This window comes from Pteropus alecto, unplaced genomic scaffold, assembly GCF_000325575.1.
Source record: "Pteropus alecto unplaced genomic scaffold, ASM32557v1 scaffold20, whole genome shotgun sequence".
Lineage (NCBI taxonomy): Eukaryota > Metazoa > Chordata > Mammalia > Chiroptera > Pteropodidae > Pteropus > Pteropus alecto.
The window spans coordinates 37,346,573-37,374,076 of NW_006436298.1; the positions used below are offsets into that span (position 1 = coordinate 37,346,573).

At 44.9% G+C, this 27,504-nt stretch overlaps 1 protein-coding gene across 1 annotated transcript in view; it reads right to left on the minus strand.

The window, feature by feature from the left end:
- MCC (mutated in colorectal cancers) overlaps nt 1-27,504 on the minus strand; it is a 379,504-nt gene that overhangs the window by 20,697 nt on the left and 331,303 nt on the right. The window contains exons 11-16 of the mRNA XM_025047770.1: nt 27,464-27,504; nt 26,213-26,361; nt 21,832-21,972; nt 19,004-19,107; nt 15,803-15,986; nt 4,845-5,079 (exon numbers count right to left, since the gene is read on the minus strand). The exon at nt 27,464-27,504 is cut by the window's right edge and continues 14 nt beyond it. Coding sequence (XP_024903538.1) covers nt 4,845-5,079; nt 15,803-15,986; nt 19,004-19,107; nt 21,832-21,972; nt 26,213-26,361; nt 27,464-27,504 — 854 coding nt within the window. The remainder of the gene's footprint in view (nt 1-4,844; nt 5,080-15,802; nt 15,987-19,003; nt 19,108-21,831; nt 21,973-26,212; nt 26,362-27,463) is intronic.

Sequence of the window (27,504 nt, forward strand, 5' to 3'; positions counted from 1 at the left end):
TGGAGCACAGAGCATATGAGGTACCCAGGATACGCGAGCAGGGCTGGGCGTGGGAAGGCGGGCAAGTGTGTGTGTGTGGGGGGCGCGGGGGAGGCGGGCAGTCTGTGCCTATAACCATGGATCTGCAGTAGAGTTATCCCCTTGCAGCCTGGGATGAGGGGACTAGGCGGAGGCACGACAGCTGTCTCCACACATCTGAAGGACTGACGTGTAGACAAAGCCATGTGCTGTATCACGCTATGGACCAGAACGCAGATAAGTGGGTAGAAGATATAGGGAAGCATAATTTTGGTTCACTATAAGGAGAACCTTTCTAACAACTGAAACATTGCCCCCTACACACACACACCAATGGGCACACCTGCCCTATTGGAAACCAGTTTTCCAGGATGCAGAAGCTAAGCTTCATCAGTCAGAGGTCAAAGAGGAGGGCCACCACACAGGCTTGGTCTCACTAGGTCTCTGCCAACGCCCATTTCCTTTTCCATTTTCCATGGCACCAATCCACACATCTAACCATCCTTGTTGGCACCCTTGGAGCCCTGCAGCTGGGCCAGGCAGGTGGGAGGCACAGTGGTATCACCCCCAGCTCTTATCTACTTCAGAGGATCTGAATAAAATCAATAGAAAGAGTCCTTCGTGAGTGATTTCTCATCAGGTAACTTCTCAAATATTTTAGAGAACTCAAATCACCGTTTTCTGTGGAGAATCAGTGACTCTAAAATGGGACAATGCCATGCAGGGAGCAGGAGCCAGATAACAATGATAACCACCAGCATTTAGTGAGCAGGTAACACTGTTTTCAATGTTTACACAAAGTGGCCCATGTCATCCTCCCAGCCTGAGGAAGGTATTATGAGTATCTCCATTTATAGATAGTAAACTGAGGCATGCAGACGGAAGCCCACCTGCTCACAACTACTGGGTAAATTGTGGAGCCAGAGTTTGACCCCAGGCCATCTGGCTCAGAGAGCGTAGACTCTTGGCCACTAAGTCTACCCTTACGAGGTGAACCCATGCATCTCTCCACTTCTCACTTCTGCTAGGGGTTGAGTCTACTGTCAACTGATCACCAGGTCTGTCTGTCAGCTATCTGTATGACCTTACTAAGAGGATTCTTCACAACACTGAGTCACTGCCTTGAGAGAGATTCACCACAGTCACTGATTCTAGTCACCTCCAAAGTAATAAGCCATACACCTGGAGTGTGCTCCTGGATAAACCAGCCCAGGGGTAGATATTCTCACCCTCTAGGGTGGAGATAAACTTAGAGGGGACTCACTGTAGCTTGTCATGCTCAGGGCTGCGGGGCGTTAGACATGAACGAGGCAATGTGCTTAGTGACTACTCAAAACAAGACGCCAAACCATTTCTAAAGATGAGGTATAAAACTAGAATGAAAGGTACTTCCACACACTGAAGGCTTCTCATCTTTTGCCATTAGAAGCAGGATTCTGAAGGTTCTGAAAACATTACATAGTAAGCTTGTAGACGGTCACACCCAGAACGAACACATAAATGTAAGCTTAAATGAAGGAACGACGAGTCCACGGGTGCCAGAAATGGAGAGGGAACACCTCCCGACAGAAAGGTGAGGTGGCTACAGCGCTGGCCCGCAGAGGCTCAGACTGGTATGGAGACCCTGATGGCAGCCAAGACTCTCAGAGAAAGAGACTGGGAGATTTCCTTTGTGGAAACATGGCAAAGAAACTTGTCATCACTCAGACTCTAGGTGAGAAATGAAAGAAAAAAGCCTTTTGAGGAATTAGAAACATAAACTTGTGTCATGTGTAGATGTGGAACAGGAATCCTAAGCCAAGAACATAACAAGAACTAATTCTAAACTCTGAAACCCACAGGTCCCAACAGATCTGAGCATAGAGCCACATGCAGGGACATCTACAACCCTGGACCCACAGGCTCCCACGGAAGATACAAGCTGCACTGAAGATGAGCTGGTCCAAACGATCTCCCAACACACACGCAAAGAGAAGATGTTGAGGTAGAATCAGCATTTACAAGAACCAGAAATAACAAGTGAAAAACTAGAAAATAAATATTTAAAACAACTAAAAAGGTCAAAGAAGAGGAGTCATAACGAAAGGAAAGGGTATTTAAAAAAGAAGAGTGGACATGAAAAGGAACTGAGTCAACCATCTAGAGATGAAAAGGTGTTTGCTAAAGATCATGTACGAGGAGTGAAAAAAACGAACAGGAAACTTGAGTTTCTCAGCAGTTGTGTTCTAGAACAAAATGGTGAAATCCAATATAATCTTCTGCTAAAGGATTTGGTAGGGGTGAGCACACATCCTTGAACACACTGCTAGGGACACATGGGAAGGGAGACGACTGATGTTTATCCTTCAAAACATTCAAAGGAAGGAAAAGCGAGAACCAAGCCAGAACGCAAGCAATGGCTGCCCCTGGATCACGATGTTATGGGTTTATTTCTATCCCGGCTTTTAATAATTTCTACTCTTAGAAAATTTCTATGATGCGTACATATTTTATTTTCAAATAGCAAAGGGAATATTAGCACTTTATTTCACCAAAAATGTCTCTCCTGGCCAGAATAACACTGAATTTATCATATGACATATTGGCCTGAATATAAAAAGGAATATAAAAATCCTTAGTTTTGGGCCAAAGGAAACGTGACGTTTGGAATAAGTGATGGAAGGGCAGCCTCACAGCTCATGCCACAGGGTACCAGGGCCCACAGTGAGGGCTCCTGACTGGGGTGGGGAAGCACTGAGATTATGGACACGATGTCTAATTCATGGGCAATGGGGTGCGAGATCGGCCAACGCCGCTTGAGGGTCCTCAGAGGAAGCACGAGTCAGGTCTGAGCTGCATGGTTGGGACTGAGATAAGCCGGCTTGGAAACCAAGGCAGGGTTGTTTCTGCACCTGTTGCTGCTGCCCAGTCTTCCCAGGCTTAAGTGAGACTCGACCTCATGCAGCCACCAAGGTTGGGGACGTGCTGAGCAAGTCGCCCAGAGTGTGTCGGGGATGACCCCTGCGATGGCTCCCCAGCCTCTGTGAAGGCGGTGTAACCAGAGGTGGGCCTGGTCTTTCTTCTGAGGACAGTGCTGCTCCCAGCAGGAGGGACCACTTATGAACCATTAACTCAGCACCACTGTGACCCACCCTGGCCCAACGGACTTGCATCTGGTTCCTAAACTGACAGTGACCCAGCTTCAGCCTGAGAGCCCCTTCCTCAGGTCTCAGCACCTGGGAGCCAGGGACAGCACAGAGGCCAACGCTGTGCAGGTCAGGCCTTTGTGCACAGGAGGGCAGAGCTTAGAGAGCAGGCTTGGGAACAGGGCTCCCGGCCCCAACTGCCCACATCAGTGGGCCCTGCGTGAGCTCAGGACCTGAGAGAGTAACCCTTGCAAGTGCCTACCTCTGCCGTGCGCCTACCGACGGCAGGTTGCAGCGACATAGGACTGTGCTCCTGGAGGGCAGTTATTCTGTTTCCACCCTAAACTGGGTATACACAATACAACTCTGACACAAACTTCCTGAAATCCTGCAAGACCCCCTGCCTCAAACACACACGCACACACGCGTTACGGGCACAGGCCTCCACACACCACCCTCACTTCAGATGCCAGCCACAAATCCCAGGCCATCTGCACTTCTCACCAACTGCCTATGAATTCAGGGTTCCCACAACCCCTTCAGGATCAATAACTCTCCAGAAGAACTTGTAGGACTCAGGAACGCACTGTACACAGTGTACCTGGAAGTCCTGCATGCAGGCCTCTGTGCCCTCTCTACATCGGATCAGGGTGCATCTGTCTACTGGCACATCTACACGTTTATCCACCAGGAAGCTTCTCTCAGCCTTAGCATACAGATTTTTTATTGGGGTATCATGACATAGACATGATTAATTAAATCATTGGCTGTACAATGGAACTCAATCTCCAGCCATCTTCCCCTTCCTGGAGGTCAAGGGGCTGAATGTGTCAACCCTCTAGTCATATGCTTGGTCCCTTTGGTGACCAGCCCCCAACCTGAAGCTCTCTGGGAGCCTACCATGAGTCACCCTGAGAGCATAACAAAGACACTGCTGTCACTCAGGAAATTCCAGGGGTTTTTGAAGCTCTGTGCCTGGAACTGGGGACAAATACTAGACGTATTCTTTATCATACCACAGCTGTTTTCTGAGAAAGCCTAATGCTTGGCCCCTGGCCAGAAATGAGCAAAGTGTATCCTGCAGAAGGGTGGCAGTTGGACCACTTCCTGATGGGAAGCATCAGCTTTCCAAGAAGCTCCCCCTGCTCTAGAGGTGCCAGCAGATAACTCAGCTGGCCAGCAGATCAGCCCAAGATCTTATCATGAAACGTGACCTGAACAGCACCAGCAAACCTCACTGGAGTCAGTGATGAGCCGAGCAGGCTCCACAAGGCACCAAAGGGCCAAGGGTGTCAGGAAATCAGTGGCCTTGCCCTGCTCTTCCCCATTTCAACTCAACATCAGCAGAATCAACCTAAGAAGCACGGGTAGGCTTCTGGAGACAGGGGTCCTTTTTGATGGACAGAGGCTGCTGCTCCAGCTGCAGAGAGGTCTGAGCTGCTTCTCTTGGAGAATGAGGTTTCTCAAAGCTGAGGATCCTGGGCATTCAACTCACCCCTCCAGAAACACATCCAGCCCAAGTGGAACTGTCCTTGTCTACTAATGAGGCTCTGGCTCTCCTCTGGGGAGAGGCGACTGAGCACGGGTGGGGGTGATTTCTCATCAGCTGACCCGCTTGCAGGGACCTTTTTGTATTCCCTTATGATGATGGTGGAGTGACTAGGAACTGGGTTTGAGAGCAGAACCCCCACCTATAGATACCTTCATGGCCATCAGCTCCTGCATCAGCACGGCGTTTTCGAGATCCAGCCGCTGGCTGTCTCCCCGGGGCTTGACGTCGTAGCTAAGAGGGTCGATGTGGATGCTCTCCAGCTCCAGCATGGTCAGCTTGACTGCTGCCCTGTCATTCTTGAGCTGCTGGATATAATCCTTCAGCCTTTGCTCATCTTCTTTAGTGAACTCGGTATCACAGCTACTGGCTGTGGAGCTGGTTGTGCTGAGAAGATAAAGAAATCCATCATGTTTCCAAGTCATTGCTAACAGGTCCTTTTTCCTTACTCCTTTTCCACTCTTTTGTCTCTCCAGCCGTATTTAGATGGCAGTCCAAAAAAAAAAAAGTAAAAAGCATTCTTCATGGCACAGTGAATTGATACCACCTGCTTTTAGGAAATAAATATGAAGAATAACAGAAATGTTTATACCCTTTAACACAATGGTGTGGACCCTAGGAAAGAATTCTAAGAAAATAATTCCACAGAAGCAATGAGATAATCACACATACAAAGACGTTTCAAGGAAAATAGGGTTTAGTAAAGTATAGTGTACAGCAAAAGAAGGACAATTATGTAGACGTTACAGTAGTAATTATGACAATGGTGGAGATATTTTAAGTGAGGAAATGAGATGAAAAATAATTCATGTGTAATAAAAACAGGTGTATATGTGGACAAGACTGAAAAAAAGGGATATGTTAAGGGAACAAAGCAAGCTGGAAAACAAAAGACCTGTGGCATGATCTATGGAGTGTGTGTGTGTGTGTGTGTGTGTGTGTGTGTGTGTGTGTGTACACTTACTCACACGTGCACACGTGTCCTGGACTGCTGACAGCAGTCCCCTCAGGGCGAGAGCTGGAAGGAGTGAAAGTAAAGGAGGATGCTTTGCACCCTGAAAAAATCATAGGTGTGTGTAATCACATCTGAGAAAGCAGGGTGTCCCCAGGCCTCACTGGCCATTCCTCCCAAATCATGACTCATGTCCACCACAAGGATTCAGGCCAGACCACGGGGCCCTTGGTCACCCATGCTAAACAGTGACTGGGCAAGGACTGCCAGACCTGAGAAGTACCTAGGGCTGAGCTCTGGGCACATGATGGTCTTGAAGGCTTCTATGGAACCCAAGTCATGAAAGGGTGTGCCACAGGAAAACTGAGCTATGGCTCTTAAGAGGGTTTTGGCTTTTTCCAGCAGTGGGCAGCCTGCCCCTACTAGCTCAGAGTGAGGTCCGGTCCACCTGGTCAGTCCTTGGGCATCTGAGGCCAGCCTGGACCTATAGCAGCTTCTCTGGACCCACGGACTCGCCTACGCTTGACACAGCCCTCATGGAACTGGCTTTGGAAAGACAGCAGAAAAACAAGCAGAGGCCCACTGAACTCTCAACAAAACAGGTCAGACTGGCATTATCATCTCTGTGGTTACAGATTTGGAAACTGAGGCTCAGAGACGTTAAGTGACTTGCCTGGTTAAGAGGCTGAAAACTGGTGCAACTGGCCCTGGGCCACACACAGCCTTCTCACTCCACAGCCCTGCCGTCCCAAGATCTCCGTCTCGAGGAGCTCTGCCAGGAGCAGTGAGTGACATCCACAGGCTGTCGGCTGCCCTGAGTCAGGCCTACCCTCCTCACCTCACCCTGGAATAGGGGTGATGAGGCCCCCAACTAACCAAGGGCCATTCTACTCTTACGTGTGACACATTACCGAGCTGTGTACATGAGAAACATCTTAGAGACTGGGGTGGTCTTCAAGTCAGAGAACTCCGACTAGGACAGGAAGCTCTAGAACACCTGAAGCGCAATCACCCATCGAAGGAAGCAAGATCAGTTGGCCAACACACAACACCTCTTCAGAATTTGTGACACTTAATTTCATGTATCGACTGGGCTAGTCTACGGCACCCAGTTGCTTGGCCAAACACCTGTTTTAGGTGTTGCTGTGAAGGTAGTTTCTAGATGTGATTACCATTATAAATCAGCAGACTTTGAGTAAAGCAGATTAACCTCCATAGCGTGGGCAGGACACATCTAACTAGTTGAAGGCCTTAAGATGGATCTCCAAAGAAAAAGGAAATTCTGCCCCAGACAGTCTCCAGACTCAAGAATGCGATATCAACTCTTCCTTTGGTCTCCAATCTGCTCGCCATATAGATTTAGGACTTTCCAGCTCCCATAATCACATGAGCCAATTCCTTAAAATCAATCAATCAATCAATCTCTACATACACATGCGTGTACACACACGCACGGGCGCACACACACACACACACCTCTATTCGTTCCATTTCTCTGGAGAACCTGAAACAGAAGCACCACCTTTACCTGCGATCCCGGCGCCTTCCACGCTTTGCAAATGTAGAGGGCACGTGACTCAACCTCTCTGTGCCTTTTTGTAAAATGAAGGCAACGACAGTACATGCTTTGTAAACTTGTGGTAAGAATAATAAGATAAATTATTCTTCAGAATAGGGTTGTAGGAAAGGCCCGCAAGATGAAGTTACATTTGAGTAGAACTGAAGGAGGCAAGAAAGGGAGCCATGTTGATATTTGGAGAAAGAGTGACCCAGGCAGAGGGCTTGGCAAATGCAAAGGCCCTGAGGTAGCAAACTTGGCCAGCAAGAATGAGATTCTGGCTGAATCAGAGTCAGCTAAGGGAGAGGGAGGAGGAGAAACAGTCAGAGAGGAGGGTGTGTGTGGGAGGGGCAGGGTTCCAGGTCATGCAGTGTTTTATAAGGGTTGTGACTTTTTCTCTAGCATTAGAATAGAAGCCACTGGAGTGTTTGTAATAGAGGAGTGACATGATCTGCCTTACATTTGAACAGGATCCCTCTGGCCACTGTGGTGAGGAGAGATACAGTGGGTAAGGAGACGGGGAGCTATTGCAACAATCTTGGGGAGAGACGGTAGAAGCTGCAAAGGTAGGAAGGAGGATTAAATTATTAATCAGCGTTGTCATGTTTTCTCAAGCTGTATTTTAAAAAAGGATAAGAAGGGAGGAGCAACACCTTCCAGATGGAACACTTCAGGTGCAACAGACAAACGAAGTGCTCAAGAAAAGCGTGGAAGAGCAAAGATTATCCCAGCAGAGGGCATCGGGGAGCCTGCCAGGGTGTCTGAGGATGACAACGGCCCGAGAAGAGGGTCTTAGCCAAGGGAGAAAACATGGCCCCCTCTCGGCATCTCAGCTTTCCTCAGTAAAGACATAAAGATCTGCCTGCAAATAGCGTGGTGGTAGGCAAAACCATTCAAGTAGAACTCAGAGCTCACTTTCAAGAATTGTTAACATTGACATGGAAGGACAGACATCTCATGTTCCACAGACAAATGGACAACAAAACGAAAGCAAACTGAAGTGGTGGCACCATTCGCAAGGTGTTCCACAGGGCTGAGTGTGAGATGTGCTCACAGGTGTGGGCTGTGAGGACAGGGTGGTGCTGGGGAACATCAACACCTCCCTCCCAGGGCATCGGGAGGCGGCTCCGGATATGAAACCCTTTCCTGTGAGGCTGGGACTCAGGATCAGAGGTTCCCCTCTACAAGCCTAGTCCTTCCTTTCATTAAAAATCATTTTGAAAAATTTAAAAATACTGAAAAAAGCAGAGAATAACCAACAGCCATGCATCTACCACCTAGATGACCTTTTGTCACATTTTTTTTAGACTACTTTTAAAAAAGATCACAATTATACTTGAGGCACATTTTATTTACTTTCGCTTTAAAAAGGAATTTCAAACTTCAGAGAGCGCTTAGAAGCTGGCGTTCTCTATTACGCAGGCACTGAGGTGACGCTGTTTTGGCAGATTTTCCATTTAGCAGGGTTGGTCTGCCCCTGTGGCTGTTAAAGAGTAGTCACTGGGCTGGCCATAGTGGCCACCTGGGAATGTGCTAGGAATGCACACTCCCAGGCCCCACCCCTAAGCACTATAGGAATTGGGAACTCTGGAGTGGGGCCCAACAAACTGTGTTTTAACACACCCTCCCAGTGACTATGGTTTGAGGACAACTGGTCTACCCCATAGAATAAGTGGGCATTTGCACTGCAGCCTGTGAGGTGATGGGACTTCATAACCTTCTCAAATTCTCAAGAAGAGGCCACTATGCTCTTGGGCTGAACCGGTGGGTGCCAGTGATTACGAACAGGTCTCTGACATCAGCAGACCCAATTAAAGTTATTTGCTCTCCACTACCCAGCTTTACGTCCCACAGTAAACTACCCAAGCTTTCTGGGCTGCGGTGAACTGCAGATACTAATAGTTCCCACATCACCAGGCTGTGGAAAGGAGACAATGGGCCCAGAGGCAGGCAGGTGGGGAAGACTTTTGTTTCACTATCTCTGCTAAGGGTATAGTTTTCAGAAAGGAAGAAAAAAGAACAAAACCTCTTCTTGAACAGATCCCACCCTTGTCCGAAGCTCAGAGCTTTAAAATGCTTTTATCAGGGGAAAGTTTAATTTCAAGATAAGCACCACAGCCCCACAGAAGCCCCTCTGGCTTCTCTCTCTCCCTTCCAGGACACAAGTGGGGAACAGATCAGGCGAGGTTAATTACAATTCTGCTCTGCGCTTTTAACGTTCCACTGCAGAATACGATTATGACAGTGGTAAAAGGAGGAGAAGCCACCGGTCTTTTCTCTGGCCTCCTGCAGACAAAGGCACTGCTGGTCTCCCGAGGGCCTGCTGCCAGTGCTGGGCAAGGGTTAAGTCATCCATTAACTCTCCCAGCTTGGAATGCTGGATGATCTCAGTTGTCAAGAGGGAATAAATCACTTTCCATGTGGTCTGGGTTACTCCTCCTCTCCAGGGTGGGAGGCCGTACACGTTTTCTGAGAAGCACTGTAGAAAGGGCTGCAGATGGAAAACCCCACAGCCCACCCCAGGATGGTGGAGCTGCAGTTTTGCGTTTTGCTCTGGTTTTGCGAGTTCAGTCAGATCGCGTGGGTTTGCCCTTACTGTGACACTCTGCCTGAGCTCCCCTCATGCTGGTTTTGCTCTGCGTCTGTTAGTTGCCAGTGAATCTTTTGTTAGATTGCATCCAGGTGGCCTGAAGTGGGGGGAAGCCCACAAGAGCCAGGCCTTGGACATCCCACCTTTCCGCCTGCCCTGGACATAATGGAATGTGGACACAAATTTTTTTCAAATATCTTTTCTCTGTTCCCCTCCACTATGTCTCATCCTCATCCAAGACAACTCTCCATCCTGCTTTTCAGAAGAAGAATTTGTTTCTTTAGCTTCCTTGTCTTGTCTTGGCAGAAAGCTGGAAGGGCACTTTTTTTTTTTTTTTTTAGTGCTTTGAAAACCAGACGGATTTTTTCCTGAAGTTTTCATCCTTTTACCTGGCCCCAGTTGAGATCTCATTGCACCAAGGAGCAGCTCTTTTTCAGAAGGAAAGTGCCTTGGGACTGGCCTTCTATTATGCTGAGGACTTAGAATTTGTTTGGAGAGGTCAGCCCAGGTGATAGTTGGCCACATTAGCCACTCCTAAGTGGCTCTAGCCCTCCAAGCAGAAGGTTAGACCTTGTCAACTGCCTGTGTCTTTTAGTGCTATACTGGGAGTATCCTTCCATCTTCTCTCTCTGTCTCTCTCTCTTTTTTTTTTTTTTGACAATTCTTGTCACAAAGGACCAAAAACACTAAACACAATCTAAACTTCTGAGATCTGTAAGCCCTGGAATGATCATCAGAATTCTCTAGGAGAAGTAGAGATTAAATGAAAGAGAATTATGTAACAAAATACAGATATAGGGAAATCTGCTGCCAGATAATGAAAATCCTCAAAAACTGTCTGGTGCCAGAAAGCTCCTAAGGACTCAGCTGACAGTGGAAGTCAAAATGAGAAACAGATATTTAGGAGACAGAGACTACAGCTGCAGCCATTTTTAAAGATGCCATTATAATGGTGTTGGGAACCAGGCATCTTTAAAAAAGAAAAAAAATACCCTCTCCCTGATTTGGTCACTGATAACACACCAAGATAGACACCATTAGGCTTGACAGCTATACTGATACGTTTTCTCTGGCATTAGAAAAATAAAGATTGTAAATGATTTTCAATATCACTAATAAGAGATACCTATTAAAATATTAAGTTCTTTTTTTTTGGCCTACAGTTATCCAAATTGAAAAAATTTATAGTACCCAGTTTCAGAAAGGGTGTGGAGAAAGAGGCCCACTCACGCACTGGCTGTAGGAAAACAGCTGGATCATGCATAGAAGGCTATTTGACGTTTGAAGCATTCATCATTTTGGGGCCAGAAAATTCTGCTTCTTTGAATTGGTCCTACAGAAACTGCACAAGAGGGGCAGGTAGAAGGACAAGAATGCTTGGCTTTCTTAGGACACTTGGACATTGTCTTAGGACATTTTTAGGACACTTGGTTGTAGCAGTGTCCTAAAAATGAAAGACTAGATACAAATGTCCACCAAGAGGAAATTGTTCAACTACCTGATGGACTGCCATCCAATGGAAAGCTGTGCAACTACTGAAAAGAAGGACTCGTGGAGAGATATAATGTAAAGGGGGAAAAGCAAGTTTCAAGGGAGTCCATATGATAGGATCTTTGTTAGGTTAAAAATTAGATGCAGTCATGTTTTTAAAGATGTAGTCATGTTTTGGTCTGCTGAGTACATATCTTCTCTCTTCTTCTGGGACTTATCCTTTTTTTCCTCCATGTGGCTCCTGTGAGAACTGCCGTGGCCACAAATGACAGGGGTAGGCACTTGAGCCCAGCTGGTCAAGACATCCCTTCCTGGGTTTTTCTTGCTTGACGTCAGTGAACCAGGCAGTATCTTGTACAAATGCAGGTTGTGTGTTGGTTTTGTTGTCTGGGGATCCTGCCTGCAACAGGGAGGACGTGAAAGCCAACTGCAGGGGCCGTACGGGCTGGATTTAAGTCTGGCCTGGCTGTGCTCAGGTGCCCGGTTCTACTGCTGCTCGGGCTCACTGTAACCTTCTGCCCGCAGCCTGCGTATGCAGTTCCTGTGTGGCAGACCCAAAATCCTTCCATCAAGACCCCTTTTTGTTTAAGCTATTTGAGTCCTTTCTGTCATTTGCAACCAAGGGTTTTAACCGATAAAAAACAGACAGTTAAATCTGTGGAAGTATATCCCAAACTGTCTGCAGTGTCCTTTCCAGGGAGAGTCCTAGCATGGAGAACTTTATGTAATACTTGGTTTTAATTTTTTATTTATTTTTACAACAAGCACACAATTCTTTTGAAATTAGGAGGTTAGGTCTTAAAGAAGAAAAAAAAAAATGCACAAAAAGCATTTCAGGTCTCTACTTAGTTTTTGTAGAACCTAAAAGATAAGCGACAGGGACGTTTGAGCAGGAGGCCTTAGCACCATGCTGCCATGTTGGGGAACGTGTCTGAGCCGGACTTTAGAGTTTACTGACCCTTCCAGGCATTAATCCCGAGACTTCAGATGGGCTCTCTTGAGACCAGGATGGGGAACACGCCTCTCCTTTTCGGAGGGAAGTAAAGATGACTATTACGACAGCAGATCTGGTCCGACGCTTATTCCCTGAAGCTTGCTGATGGTGGGGGGATAGGCCTTTCTTAATTGGGTGGCTGTTTTAATCCCATTCGTTGTTTCAGTGGACATGATTCCATTGTCCTCGACCTTCTTTTCTACCCCAATAAAATTTCATCTTAAGACTAGTTTAGAGGGTATCTTGAGCTCCACTGCCCTCCATTCCAATTTGGGGATTATGCCCTCATGTGAGTGGTCAGCCAGGTGGTGTCCTGGCTCCTTGGAGGTGCCCAGGGCTTACCACAAGGCTCCAGTCTGCATTCTCACATGGCTCACGGTGGTCCCTGCCTGATGGTAGGACAAAAAGAACTCAATTCCAACCTCTGTGAGGGCAAACTTGCTGAGATTCAGTCTGTCTTGGCCACATGTCCTTTTGTAGATTTAGATTGATGGCTGTGCTTCTGCCGAGTGAAATGAAATTGTGACGCTTGACAAAAAGAGTGGGCTTAATTAAGAATTCCCATTCCCGCTCCCCAACAATTTAGTCCATTTGCCTCTCTGTTGTGATAATGTTGATAAAACTATCTAGGCCATCAACATTACCTAGTTACTCTTTCCATTAAGACGATTACACTTTCTGATGAGGCCATGGCTGTGTTTTTCAAAAGTGAAACAGCAGCATTCCTGGGCTCCTGGCCAACAGTCAACTGATGGGCTAGCTACCATTTTTTTTCTCCTTGTTGGTAACTACTCTTTCGCTGCTCCTTTTAAAACCACGATCTGCCTGTCTTCGGGAGCTGTCTGTGTGCTTCCAGGAAGGCCTCTGGGGGCCTGAGACTCAGCATTTCTTTCTTGAGTCCCTGAGGAACAACTGACACTCTGATTAGAATTCTCATATACAGAGAACAAATGGATAGATGCCTGATGGGAGTGGGATTGGGGGCTGGATGAAAAAAGTGAAGGTTTTAAGAAGTTCAAATTGATAGTTATAAAATAGTCATGGGGATGTAAAGTATAGCATAGGGAACATAGTCAATAATACTGTAATAAGTATGTATGGTGCCAAGTGGGTACTAGACTAATCAAGAAGGATCACTTCATAAGGTATATAAATGTCTAACCACTATGCTGTACACCTGCAACTAATAAAAAATAATATTGAATGTCAACTGTAATTGAAAATTAAATAATTAAAAAAAAAATGCTCTATGCCAGGTGGTTAGGAAGGGGATTTATAGAGCCATATGAAGCTCTGACACAGAAAGCTCCTTTTCTTTCTTTCTTCCATAAAGTTGACATAGGAGAATGTCTGAACTGGAATGACAAACAAAATTAATTATTGTGGTTATGAAAGGGGTTGGTGGTTTGAGACTTCCTTCTGAGCCTGTGTTAGGGTAAAGAACTCTGAGTTGTGTCCTGCCCTAAGAATGCTGGGGCACATGAAAGCCCATGTGTGGTTCTTCCGTATCCACTCTGGGCTGCCCCGATTTGGGTGGGAGCGTGAAAGTGAATTTTCAGGAGAACCGAAATCTGAGTGAAAGTAAAAATGAAATCTGGGCTGAACTCCTCTGTACTTTGACGGGAAGATCCTATTGAGACTGAATTTAGTTCAAGGGTCATTCTTTAGTGAGGTCATCCTTAAAAGAGATTGTGCTGAATTGACCTCAACCTGCAGAAAAATATTAGCTAAAATTAAATTTCTCTTAGAAGACTGCCTCAAAATCAAGGCTCATTTATACATTAAAGTATTTCTAACAAATATTCAAAACCAGGATTTCTACTACATGGATGGTAATACAAGAATTTTCTATTATGAGAATTACTACTCCTGACTGAGTCCAAAATTGTCTCTGATTTGAATTAAAACAACAAAATTATTTTTGGGCTGGGGAAGTGTGAGAAAAAATCTGTAACGCTTCCCTTATAAGCTACTGAAACAGCGCACATTTCCTGTCAACCCAATTCTTATGCTCACTAATCAACAGAACAAGATCACTGACAACATGAGAACTACATTACTATTCTCTTGTAAATGAACATGGAAATTATAGATTATACACATCTGGAAAAGTGATTAAGAAGAGCATCTGCTTTTTATGTTCAACAGAAGAACCTGATTTTTAGCAAAAAATAAATTATAATCTGTGTTTCACCGAATAAGACGATTGTTGCTAGAGTCAACAGGAAATAGGTCGCTTGTGCTTGTGGGCACCTGGCCAAATGTGTTCTTGGGCTTGTTCCTCTTCTGAGGCACCAGGTCCAGGACAGGTAAATGGATGCACTTAGGCAGATGGCTACATACTGCCAATGGGAAAGAGATGGAAACATTACGTTGCTTTCAGGCACCAAGAAAACATCAATATTTTTCCTTTGGCTCTTGAGAGTCAATCTACCCTTATGTGGTTCTAGTCACGTGATCTGCAAGCAGACACTATGTTTTAATGTCACGAGATCCAACGTGGTACAGTGGAAAGAACAATATACTTGGTGCCCAAGTCTTGGGTTTGAGTTCTGATTTCCCTCTTACCTATCAGTCACGTGACCTTATTTAGGAAAGTCACTTACATAACTCTGAGCCAAGGTCTTCTCACCTGTGAAAATGGGGTAAATTACCTTTCCTGACTTTTAAAGTTTGACTATCACCTAAGAATCTTTAACAGAAGTACCTTCTACAATGAGAACTGGTGTGTAAAGGGAAAGCATTCATATTTTTAGGGCTTCGGTAGCAAGAAATGAGAAGGTCACTATAAAGGTTTTTAATCTAATACTCTATCCCCATCCAAAAGATTCCAATAGCTCCAGCAAGTTATGCTTAGCAAGATCTCTACTGCTTTCTTCCTTGTCTTTTTCAAGTACTCACTTTAGTTCTAGATCCACAGACTTGAACTCAGGTTCATGTCTGAGTACCTGTTAGGCCCGTGCTATGAATATGGCATCACCGTACGAGGCAAAAAGAGATGAGACAAGAGGAGGCTATTATTACCTGAGAAGAACTTACAAAGGACAGAGGCACAAGAGGAAGGGAGAGAATGGAGCTGTAAGTAGGACTGGGTCTGGGTCCTACTTCCAGTAGTCTGAGTCTTGTGTGACCATTTGTAGCAAGTAGCTACTTCAAATGCTTCTTGGAAATCAGGAACTATAAACAAATGGAGAATAGAACAAAAACAGGAGAAAGAGCACCAGACAGAAAGTTGGTTTTGGGTTTCGTGTCTACTACTTTCTTGAACAAATCACCCTTCTCTATGGGCTGCAGTTTCCACGTTGGCAAAACCAGAAGGCTCTTGCTAATGCTCCCATTCTGATTCTGACTCCTCCCCGGATGGAGCAGGCTGCAAGCTGGGGGTGGGGGTGGGGTGGGGGGTGCGGAATTCTGCCCTTACCCAAGCCTCACAGTCCCTGAGAGCTAGGTAACTGCGTGTCAAGCGTGCTGAACAGACTACATGTGGACACACGTCTACCTTGAGGCAGAAAGGCCCAGAATTACCTGGTATGGCTGTTGGAGGACAGGCTCTCCCAGGGCTGCACGCTGCAGCCGGCTACAGCAAACGCTCCCCCACAGCTGCCATCCAGCTTCATGAGCAGGGCCTTGGCAGCATTCTCAGCTGTCTTCCGGCAGTCGTGAGCTCGCTTGAGCATCTGAGTGATGTTTTCATCTCCTGACTGGTCTCCTATGTTGCAGAGAAGCCAATGGATTAGTCAATACAGATCTAAGTATAATAAGTCCGGGAGTGAGTCTGGATAATCAGTTCTTAGTACTCAGGGCAGAGGAGGCACGCTGGAGAGAAACCAGCAGTGGATGGCTGTGTTCTGGGCCTGGCTCTGTCACTTAGAAGCTGTACGCAGGAAGGTACTTCTCTGTTCTGGGTTCCACTGTCCTCATCAACAAGTGAAGGGGTTGGCCAACGTGATCTCTGAGGTCTGTTTCAAGCTATAACATGCTATGATTTTCTAATTATCTATGCTCCTGGCTTCTCCTCCCATCCAGTCACAAGTCTACTGTGGGGCAGTTCTTTCCTGCACTGGCACCTCCTTGTGAATGAGGGCAGGGAGAAACTGAGGCAAAGCTGTGCCTTATCTCCCATGTCTATGGTTTCAGTTACAGCTCTATGTGGGAAAGAGAGACAAACCTAATGGTTAAAATGAGAACTTTAGATTGGCTCTATATTTTCTGTACTGATGCTATCCCTGACCCTTCTCTCTCAGCTTAGTCATAGTCAGTGGCGAGCTCAAATGCCTCCAGGAGCCAGGTAACTGAGCTGGACCAAGAAATCAGGAGTGGTGAGCACCAGCACAGAGCCAGATAGTAAATTTCCTGCCCAACATGTTCATATTCTGGCTGCGTTTTAAAACTGGCCAAACAAGTCACTGGTTTGCTATCTCTACGCTCTGGATCCATGGTCTTCCAAAAATTTTCAAATGAAATTTTATGCCTAAGATACAAGAATGATACATGGAGAACTGGTTGAAGTGGGAAGGGGTGTGGTGATACTTTCAGCTCCCCCACATTCCAAGCCCACCACTGAGGCCCAAAGAAACCGCTCTAGCTTCCCAGGGCACAGTTTGAAAACCACTGCTCTAAAGCATCTAGAATGCCTATAATGAATGCCTATGCAGTCAACACAAAACAAAGAAAAACACAGTAGTTGATACTGTGGGTGAATGTCACAAACCAGTACAGCTTTGCTGTGCAACTAAATGCCACATTAGGGCAGGATGACAGGTCAAAAGTCATTGCCATCAGAATGGAAGAGTGAGATTTAACAGGGAACTGCTAAAAATTAAGCCAACTCTCAGCCTTATGGAGAGTGGGGTGGAAATGTGGGTGCACGTGTCCTGCAGGCTAAAATTCTCTTGCCATTTTTGACAACTTTCATGCATTTCTTCCTTCTGCAAATAAAATATTTTCCATACATCTCACCAACTGACTGCTCTTTGAATTCAGAAGTAGGCATGATAATTACTGACTGACTCATTTTATAAATATATCCACGAGCTACCAGGATTAGATTAATACAAAGCATTTCATAATTGATTTTAATTATTTTAAATGCAGATTTAAGTCCTTCCAGCTCCTACAAGTAATTGTGATGAGTAGATACAAGCCTAATAAAAGGTACCTTTCAAGGACAAAAGGGTTTAAGACATTGCGCTGATACAAACTGGAAATAAGATGATTGATTTTCCCTCCTTTAATTGATCGCTTTCTTTAATACAGATATTAAAAAAAAAACTTGACAGCAGGCCAAGATAATTTTAGGATCTGTTTAATATGAGGAATAAAGTTTATGGTTCAGTTAAAAGACCCTGAAAAATGAGGTTTCTAATGGAAATGTTGGCAGAGTTTCTACTTCTGGGCTGGGATGGTAATACTATTAAAAAAGAGAAATGTGGAGAATGGCCACCCGTACAAATCGAGGCCTGCCCCCTTGGTGAGCAACTTTGATATGAAGCAGGAAATTAATACCCAGGATGTTGCCTGTCCCTCAGATTTGCTTGACTCCTGCACATGTCAAAACTGAAGGAGGAAAGATATGTGTATGTTCAGTGCAAAAGGTAGACCCCAGGCAAGGAGGTAGGAGCTGGCAAGGATGGGGGGATTCATTCTGGCAGTGACCTGATGGTGACCTTCTTTGCAAGGTGTGACCGGTAGTAGGACCAACCCTAATGGGGCTCACATCCCTTGAAGAAAAGCCAGTCCACGACAGATGGCCTGGTACCCATGGCTGGGGACTCTTGGCCTGGCCATGCATCTCTGGCTTGGGAGTGATCTGGTCACTTCAGTTTTCTGTTTACCTGCCATTCACCAAAGAAGCTGCTGTTATGAAGTATAGGCTCCAGGTCTTGGCACTAAAAGATTCAACTTTTCTCCCTTGATTTCTCTTTCCTTCTACTGCAGTCCTCCTCATGTTATTGTAAGGCAGAGGCCACAAGCACTGGTGAAGTTTTAGCAAATGCTGCTAATTAGGATGGCACATTTTTGTCTTTTTCAATTAATACTCTTTCCAATTATTCAAAATTGGGGGACTGAGTGAGGGGCAGTGTAGATCTGGAGGTACAAATTAAGCCAACAGGACACATGACCCCTGGGGTGGAGGAAGAGGGGTCAGGGAGGCAAAGTGGTGTCAGCAGACACCTCTGCTCCTCCTCAGGGCTGGGGCTCATGGTGTTAGCGTTCTATGAAGCTCATGAGAGCAGGGTGAGAAAACATTTCTTCTGTTTTCATAAGATATCTGGAGATGAGGTAGAGGGAACTTATGCTTCAATACCACCCAAAGGTACAAACCTGGAGAAAAAGCACAGCCAACCGAAGCTGCAAGATGGGGCAAAGGCCACGTGGGCAGCAAAGGAACCCTTAACCAGCTCCACAGAGAAAGGCTGTGGAAAAGTCAGTCTCTTTTAGCACCAACGTGGGTCTCCTGCTCCATCTGGCCTGGGAGAATATATTTCCTAAGAGGGCTTGTTTGTTTTAACTTGTCTGTAATTTTGTTTCCGCTCCAGTTCTTGCTGCATTTAACATAAACAATTTACTCACTCCGTCACGAGGAAAAAACAAAAAAATACACTTGACAAGCAAATTTCATGTTGGGAGGTGTTCCAATGCCAACAGTTGAGATGGGGGCAGCAGAGCAAAAGAGGTAGGAGATGAGATGGGGAAGGGGCACAAAGGGGCTTGGGCCACACTTACCAGGGGAGGACCCCACACCGGCTGCCCGGAACTGCCCCAGGATGAGGCTCTGCTCGCTCTCAGCCAGCGCCAGGAGGAGTTCATAGGCTTCTATGCACTGCTCACTGAAACAGAAGCACATGGCATCCTCAGCGGTGGCAGAGGACCAGGAGCCTCTTTACTGCAGTGCTGTTCTCACCAGCTCCTGATCTGCCTCTCAGCCTCACTGTCCAATAAGTGAAGAAACACCTCGGACAAGGCCACAGCTCTTCTATGCTGTGCACCTCCCCACTTAACTTTGAACTAGGATCTAGAAAAATACAAGAAAAGCACCAAAGGTGGGAGAGGCAAGTTTGTTGCCCCTTGGATGATCATACCTAAAAGAGAAAGGAAATATGCTGTGGTAGCGTCTCCAGGATGGCTCCCCTGGACCCCAGATGCTGGTACCCATACCTCTGTGTCGTCCCCTTCCACACTGTACAGGGCTGGGCCGTGTGACTAAGAGAACATGGTGGAAGTGATGACATTTCATGTCCAAGATTAGGTTATTAAAAGAACGCTGTGACTTCCATCTTGGTCATTCTCTCTCCCTGCACTTTCTCTGTTGAAAGAGGCCAGTGCCATGTCTTAAAGACTCTCGAGTATCCCTATGGAGAGGCCCATGTGGTGACGAACCAAGGTTTCTAGCCAAAAGCCAGCCACCACACGATTGTGTGAATGAGTCTTTTCAAAAGCAGATCTGCTAGCTGTAGTTAAGGTTTCAGATGACACAGTCCTGGCCGATGGCTTGACCAGAAAAACAGAAGAGACCTTGAGTTGGAATCACCTAATTATACCACTCCCAGATTCCTGGCCCTAAAAACTGTGACATTCCGGAGATGCCCTTATGGCGACCTTCTAATAGTTAGTTATATAACAATAGGTAACTAATATAACACCCCACAAAGGGCATTACCTATTTTATTAGTTACCTATTTCATATTTTGACTAGAAAGGAGACAATTTTGACCAGAAAAAAGACTATTTGACCTGGATCTGCACTATTCAATAGAGTAGCCACTAGCCACATGTGGCTATTTATGTTAAAAAGAATGTAAGTTAAATGAAATGACAAATTTAGTTCCTCCACTGCAGTAGCCATATTTCATGTTTAATAGCCACATGTGGCTAGTAGTTACCACATTGGACAGCACAGATAGAGAACGGTTCCATCAACGCAGTTCTATTAGATGCTTATAAAATTGTCTCATAAAGCACTAGATATCTGACAAGAATTTGAGTTTGGATTTCTAGAAGAAAAAACATTAGTCTCTCCTCTTTGTGCCTATCATCATTGGGCAAACCAGGTAAAAGATCAGAGGTGACCCTTTTCTCATTGTCACTGGTGACCCTGCATGGACATACGTCTGCACAGGAGGTGGAGCCACGTGCATACTGCCAGAGTGGTCCCGGATAAGATGCCCACAGTAGTGAAAATCCCTCCTAAGCAAATAACCGATTAGCTTCTCCAAGCAGAGCTGGGGAAATATAGCTTTACTCAACATTTAGTCAACAGATCATCTGTTTTGTGACTGTCTTTACTTTCATCTTCCTTTACTAAGAGATAAGGAAAAGGGCCTGGTTACTAGCTCTGGGTGCTGGCAGCTCCTCCTCTCAAGAGCAGTCCGCCTTTCAGGTTGGAGATGCTGGGACGTGCTTCATCTATGAGGATGAGAGGCGGACTGTGGGTGAAGAACAGCCTGTTTCCAGAGTTATCAGAACTGGATTATCTGTTTGCTTTGGTGTGTCTGTAAACAAGTAAGATTGCTCTCTAGCTTTGGTCTTGTATATTTTGGTTTGAAATTTTTTTAAGAAACAATGTTTCTTAAAACAATATTGACTTTTTAGAGGATGCCAAGAGTAAGATAGAGTCACTACTCTGGGACCTTTGCAAACAGGCCTAAGTGGTGACACTAATAAAATAAACCCATGAAAACAATTATAAGGCATAGCTTTGTAGCTACTAAAAAAGCAGTAATTTAACAATAGATAAATTCCAAAGCTGATGAGGCTGATAAAACGTGGTACATTCATATACTACTCACTCAACAATGAAGGAATCATAGACATGTAAGCCGGCTTGTTTTCATAGGAAGAAATTGGCAGCATGCCTGAAGAGCCATGAAAATATTCCTATCCTTTGACCTATAATTTATGCTTCAGGAATTTTATTCCGAGGGAAATAGTGAAAAGAAGGGAGATAGTATCTGTATTATATTATTCACTATAGAATAATTTTCAATGTCAAAAGTCTGAAAAAGTCTAAATGTCTTTTAGAGAAATGAGTAAATAAAATAACATATAAACTTGATGTAGGGGATACAGCCATTCGAAACAAATGGAGGCTATAGAGCAACACTGCAAAACTACAATGTGTTGAAGAAACAGAATTCACTAGATTTACAGCAACATAAAATATATACAAATATGAATAAAGACTGGAAAGAACAAATGAACATATAATACAAAAACTGATATTCTGAGTGATATTACTTGAGTGAAATATTGCTTTACTTAAAATTTAGTCAACAGACCATCTGTGTTTTGACTGTCTTTACTTTCATCTTCTTTTATGAAACAGTATTTAAGTTGAATATGTGGGCAGAAACATACCCATTACTAACACCATACTCATCACTCTTGTTTTTTTAATTGCTACAAGTGTACTCATTGACTTTCAACATGTATCACACTGGTATTTGTTGGACCAATCCCCCAGTATATCTTCTAAAAGCCTGCTTTCTACTTTTATGCAGAAGGTTACTATGGAGGCATTTCTAGGTGAAAGCGGCGCCCGGCTCGTTCCCCACCTGTACTGTAGGGCCAGCCTCAGCGCTGTGGCGTTGGATTCGTATTTCCCCACCAGCATGCTCATCCTCTCGGCGTTGCTTTTGCATTCTTCCAGGGTTATGGTCAGGAGGTCGTTTTGGGATTTGAGGTGTTCGATACGGCTACAAAGGAAGAAAAAAATCTCTTTCACAATTTCGCACTGGGATTATAATTAGTTTGCCAATATTTTAGTCATCTCCTCTAGACTCAGGCCGGAAATGCAGGTTAGGATGTGAGTTTGTCAGATGTTTTAGCAAATGTATCTAATATGAAATAATAAAGGAAGCAACTCTAAGTACAAGAATCACTAAATTCTGTGTGAACTGGAAATAAAGATAAGCCCCCTGGTTATTTCCCACCCAGCCATCGACATACCATGTGCCAGGTACTGGGGATAAACCAGGGTAAGGAGCCAATCTTGTGACTTCAGGCCATCGTGAGAGGTGTGACTGGTACACTTCAATAAATCAACCTCCACGGGCACAAATGAAAAGCAGCATCATAATCGTAGCTCCTATTTGCTGAGCTCTTGCTCAATAATACACCCCATAGCCTTTTGAATAATTATTATACCTATTTCTCAGATGAGAAAGTAGAAGCACAGAAAGATTAAGTGTCTTGCCTGGGGTTTGACCCCTAGTCCTGTACTCTTAACCACTCGCTACAGAGCAGAAGCAAAAGATGAATGAGTGGGTGAACAAGAAAAGGTCTCTGAATGGGAAGTGGACCTGGAACTGTAGAGCGTGTCCGAAGCTCATTCCAGGTTGGATGGTCTCACAACTGCTAACTACTGGCAAGACAGGCAGTGGGAACATTATGCTTTATAGGAATCAGAACTATAAATTCAGAGCAAATGAGTTTGTGGCAGAGTCAGAAAAACATAAGCCTTCAGCTTCTCTGCTTTCTCTCCCAGGAAACCAGTCCTCTAGGTGCGAAGATTCCTTTTCCCTGGGACACGCCCATTTGTAGTACTATGACTGCCACATCTTAAGAGAGTTTCACACACACCAAGTGCAAACGACCCTTGAAATGCTAAGGGACTTGGAAACCATTTGCCTTGAGGATCAATCTTACCACTGTGTATCTGAGAGCAGAATATGAAGACACCCACCTGGAATATGCATGGTGCCTGTATAACTAAGACAACTGTGAGGCTTAGGCAAGTCCAAGGTCAGTTCAGTGTAAGGGGTTATGAGAACATACTTTTCTGTCCTTGTTCACATTAATACTTCTCAGAACAGTACCTACTTTCGCAGTTACTTTTTGACTTGCTCCAGTGTACCTCTGGTCCCCATTAATTGGATGAAGCTGTTTACCTAGCTCACAGAACTCCATTTGGCCAAACCCATCGCAGGGGCCTTCCCAGGCCACATTCCATGAATGGGCGACTCCTTCCTTCATTAAATGTTCTCCCTCACTTGGGTCATGACAGGTCTCTACTGGTTTTCTTCCTTTCTCAAAGGCCATTTCTTCTGTCTCCTCTGCTGGCTCCTTACTCTCTATAAAATCTGTGAGGGTTGGTATTTCCTCAGGGCTCAGCACAGGGACCCCTCCTCTATCAACGCTCTCTTCCTAGGGTTGATGTTTATCCACTCCCATGACTTTACAAAGCATTTATGTTTCCATGACTCCCAAATTTCTCCAGCCCAGACCTCTCTTTTGAGTGCCAATCTCACATATCTAGCTTCTGCCTGATATTTCCATTTGGGTGTCACATTGATACCACAAATATAACATTCCCAACTAAAACTCTTGATTTTTCCCAAGCCTCGTCCTCCCCCATCCTCTCCATCTCAGTAAATGCCACTATTATCTACCCAATAATACAGGTGAGATTCCTGAGAATTTTGAGACCATCGCTTTTTCTTATATTCAGATCTAATCCAGCTTCGGCTTCTATGGATTTTACCAGAAAACATATACTGACTCCTGCCCTTTTATACCGTCTTCATTTTGGCCACAGTGGTCCACTGCAATACTCTCTCTGCTTCTGCTCTTGCCCTGCCCCTTTCCATTCCTTGCGTCTGAGTAATCTTTCAAACTTTAAATCAGATCTATTCTCCCCCTACTTAAAACCCTTTAACGACTTCCAATGACATTTAGAATAAAGAGTAAACTTGTCCACAGCCTCGAAATCCGTATCCTACCCAGCCCTGACTACTCTGCCTGCCATCTTATCTGATGTAACTATTCCTATCACTCTATTTTAATTCCATGGCCCTCTGGACAGTTCCTGTTTCATTCCAACCTCTTTCCAGGCTTGAGGTTGATAAGTTGGCCCATAAATACTCTTCTTACTTTGTCACATGTGTATTCTCTTTTTTCCCTTAAAATCTTGACCTAAACATGTCTCCTCTTCAGAGATGCCTTCCCTGGCCATCTATTGAAAATCAACCCACCCTGCTGTTCTATTACAGTGTCCTATTTACTTGGAGCTTTCTTATGATCTTGTTTATTTGTTTGCTTTTTGTCTAGTTCCCCTAACGGAATATAAGCTCCACCAGAGCAGGGACCTTGTCTGTTTTACTTTCCTTTGCATGCCTAGCACATAGTAGGTACTTAACATAGATGAGGAAACACTTTTGAATGGGTATGGCCCCCCACACTCACTAAGTTAAAGCTGTCATTTTTTGGAGTGTAATAGGCCTACAACTTTGAGATAGTAGTTTAACAGATATGAGGACATATTGGTCGATTATTTCTGAGAACTCCTGAGTTGAAGCAGCAGCTATGATCAGAGAGAGGACAACAGAGGTGAGGTCAAAGGACAGTGTGCTTAGAATCCTGGCTAGGCTACTTAACAACTCTAGACAAGAAAAGTCATTCACCGTGAAGTCTTTGTTTTCTCATTTGCAAAATGGGACTATTCTGCCCTCCCAAGTTGATGATTAAGTGGTTGTCTGTGAGAGCCCTTTGTATACTGTCAAACATCATAATAATGTGAATTACAAGCACCAAATAATTCCCTCTTCTTTGGGGTCTCTCCTAGGTGTACATAATTGACCAGAAAGGAACCTCCCCCAAGTTCAACTACAAAGGCTTGTTAAATCCCAGAATCTTTAGAGAGGAGATCCTCACAAAACAGAGAACCCCCGAAGGCATCTGAAGTCATTAAATTGCAAAGGGAATACCTGATTCCATTTTTAAGCACTCCCTGGCCTGTGATACTGAGAGGGCTGCTTCTTTCCTGCTACAAGGTAATCATCAGAATTGTCACTCTTAAGTATTCTGAATTTAATAAAGAAACCATTTAATTTCAAGATTTAAAATGACCTAGATTGTCACATTTCCCTGGTTCTCAAGCACTATATTAAACAGCTTCCAATCAGGGAGGCCTAACACGATAATTCAATTTGTTCAGGTTTGCCATACGCAAGGGGAATGGCATTAAGCAATGGTGGTTGGAAAATGGTCTCTGGATTTCTTTCTGGTTAGTTCATAAGTCTTTCCAATTCTTACTATGCCTTCCCACTGAAGATTGGTAGGTCAAGGCAGCCACGCCACACTCAGATGTGATTTGACAGTCCATTTTGCCACTGCAAGACCAATTCTGAGTCAGAGTGGTTACCATGGTTTGGCCCTGGTCTTTCTCCTTTGCTTTTTTATTTTTAGCAGCTCTCTCATTGTTGGGATGACATGCAACCAGTCCTTGCCCGGAGGTGGGAGTGCAAACTCTAACTACCTCTGTCATGAGACTTGGGAAGAATCCATAAAACTGGGTATATTATAAATAAAATCATTTTAAGTAGGATAGGATACAGGGACTGAGGACTGTGCATATTTGCAAAGAGTATAAACAGAGATAGGCAATCCTCAGAGCAGAGAGGGTTAGACCAGTGTGCCCAGTCAATCTCAAGCACATCTGCATCAGATTGCCTAGCTGGTCCCTGGTGCCTCTGGGGACCTCTGGGATGCTCACTCAACATTCCAGAACCTCTCTCTGTGGTTCTCAGCAGCACTGGACTGCATGCTTGGTAGCTATCTTGTCATTCCGACCTACTCGTTATTCTATATGAACAGCTCCGGGAATTGCAACATAATTTCGGAGAGATAGTGACAAATGAAAAGGCAGGGGCCCTGGTTCATAAATTAAGAATTTAAAATGATGACAACAGAGCAGTAAAGTGTGGGGTCCTTCTAGGCATGAGGCTCTGGGCATTCGAATGTGTATGTCTCTCGCCCATGAAGCCAGCTCTGACTGCTATAAGTGTTCCTCTGATGAGCAAGACAGTGGAAACTCTCAGTCACCAGCCTGACAGCATCGCTCTGTGTCACAATATACAATCCAACTTGAATCAATTTTTGCAACAAGGAAAGAGGGAAGCTCCCACCACCACTCAAATACACAGGATTTCTCCTTACCTATTCAACCGTTCCGTTTCCACCTCAAACTCTCTAATTTTGCTTTCAGAGATGGCAGATCCATGCGAGTAGAGTGTCTGGAAGATCTCTTGGATGTTGGAGCAGTCCTGAAGAGAGTGGGCCAGGTGTTCTGCCACGCTGCTGGATACCTGTACAGGTGAGCATGAAACCCCTTCTGGACAGTGTCACTTCAGGGACATCAGTCCCCAGGCATGCTTTGCATGCAAAACAATTTAAAACTGATATTCCTTAAAGATTAGATACCGGGAGATGGCTACCTTGATTTTTTTTCAGTTTATGTAACATGATTCTCATATAAAAAGTTAACTATGTACCGTGAAAGCAATATATAAACAAGATCAAAATACAGCTGCATCCTTCAAACACATGCTGCTGGAGGATCAGGCCTCTTTAGAATGCCTAAAATTTTCAATATTGAGCAGTCTGGATTTCCTCCCTGCTTCCTAAACTCCTACCACTCTGGGTCCTTGTCTCTGGCAGCTGTAGCCAAGGAGAGCGGCCAACGCCTTTATTTTCATAATCTGAATTTGGCATGGAATCTGGATGCATGCAATTTTTGCTCAGCACAGAATTCTAAATTAGGGTCTTCAAAGTGCCATTCAGTCTCTCTTTACCCCTGAAGATCAAACAGCTGGCTTTCCCAGCCTCATCCCTAATCCTAAAAGGTATCCCCCAGGGAACTAAAACTACTCCCTTTCTACCATCCACCAGCTCACCCCAGGGGGTTGCAGGCTCTACAAATGAACACTCTGGTACTAAGCTAGAAGGTTCTGGTCTGTCAGAGCATTGGGCTATACTTCAAAGGCAGCGTTCGTCCTCACTGGAGAGCACATTGCCTTACAAGAGGGATGTGCAAAAGGTGAAGTTCTTTCAGAGCTTCCTGACTCACTTGGTCTCTGGGGAGCAGGGCGATATAAAGCAGATAGTTCAAAACTTTCATCTACATCACCAGTAACTAACTAGTCCTAAATCATTTCTTTCTAAAATCATTTCTTAAAACCTCAAGAAGAGGGAAAAAAAAAATCTTCCTTAAAGCTGAAGAAGTACTTTGCCATGTGGAAACCACTGTACATTTTAATCTGACCTTCTGGAAGGAAATCAGGTGTGATTTATTATTATAATTAACTGGTTTACTAGAGGTAAACTTTGGAAGTTCTCCCATCATCCTTAAGCCATTGTCTATGCAGCTCTACTGGGGACTTTCTTGCCTTGCTTTTCATGAAAACTCACCCCGATGCTGCTGATTTCTGAGCCCAGAACTGGCCGATCGG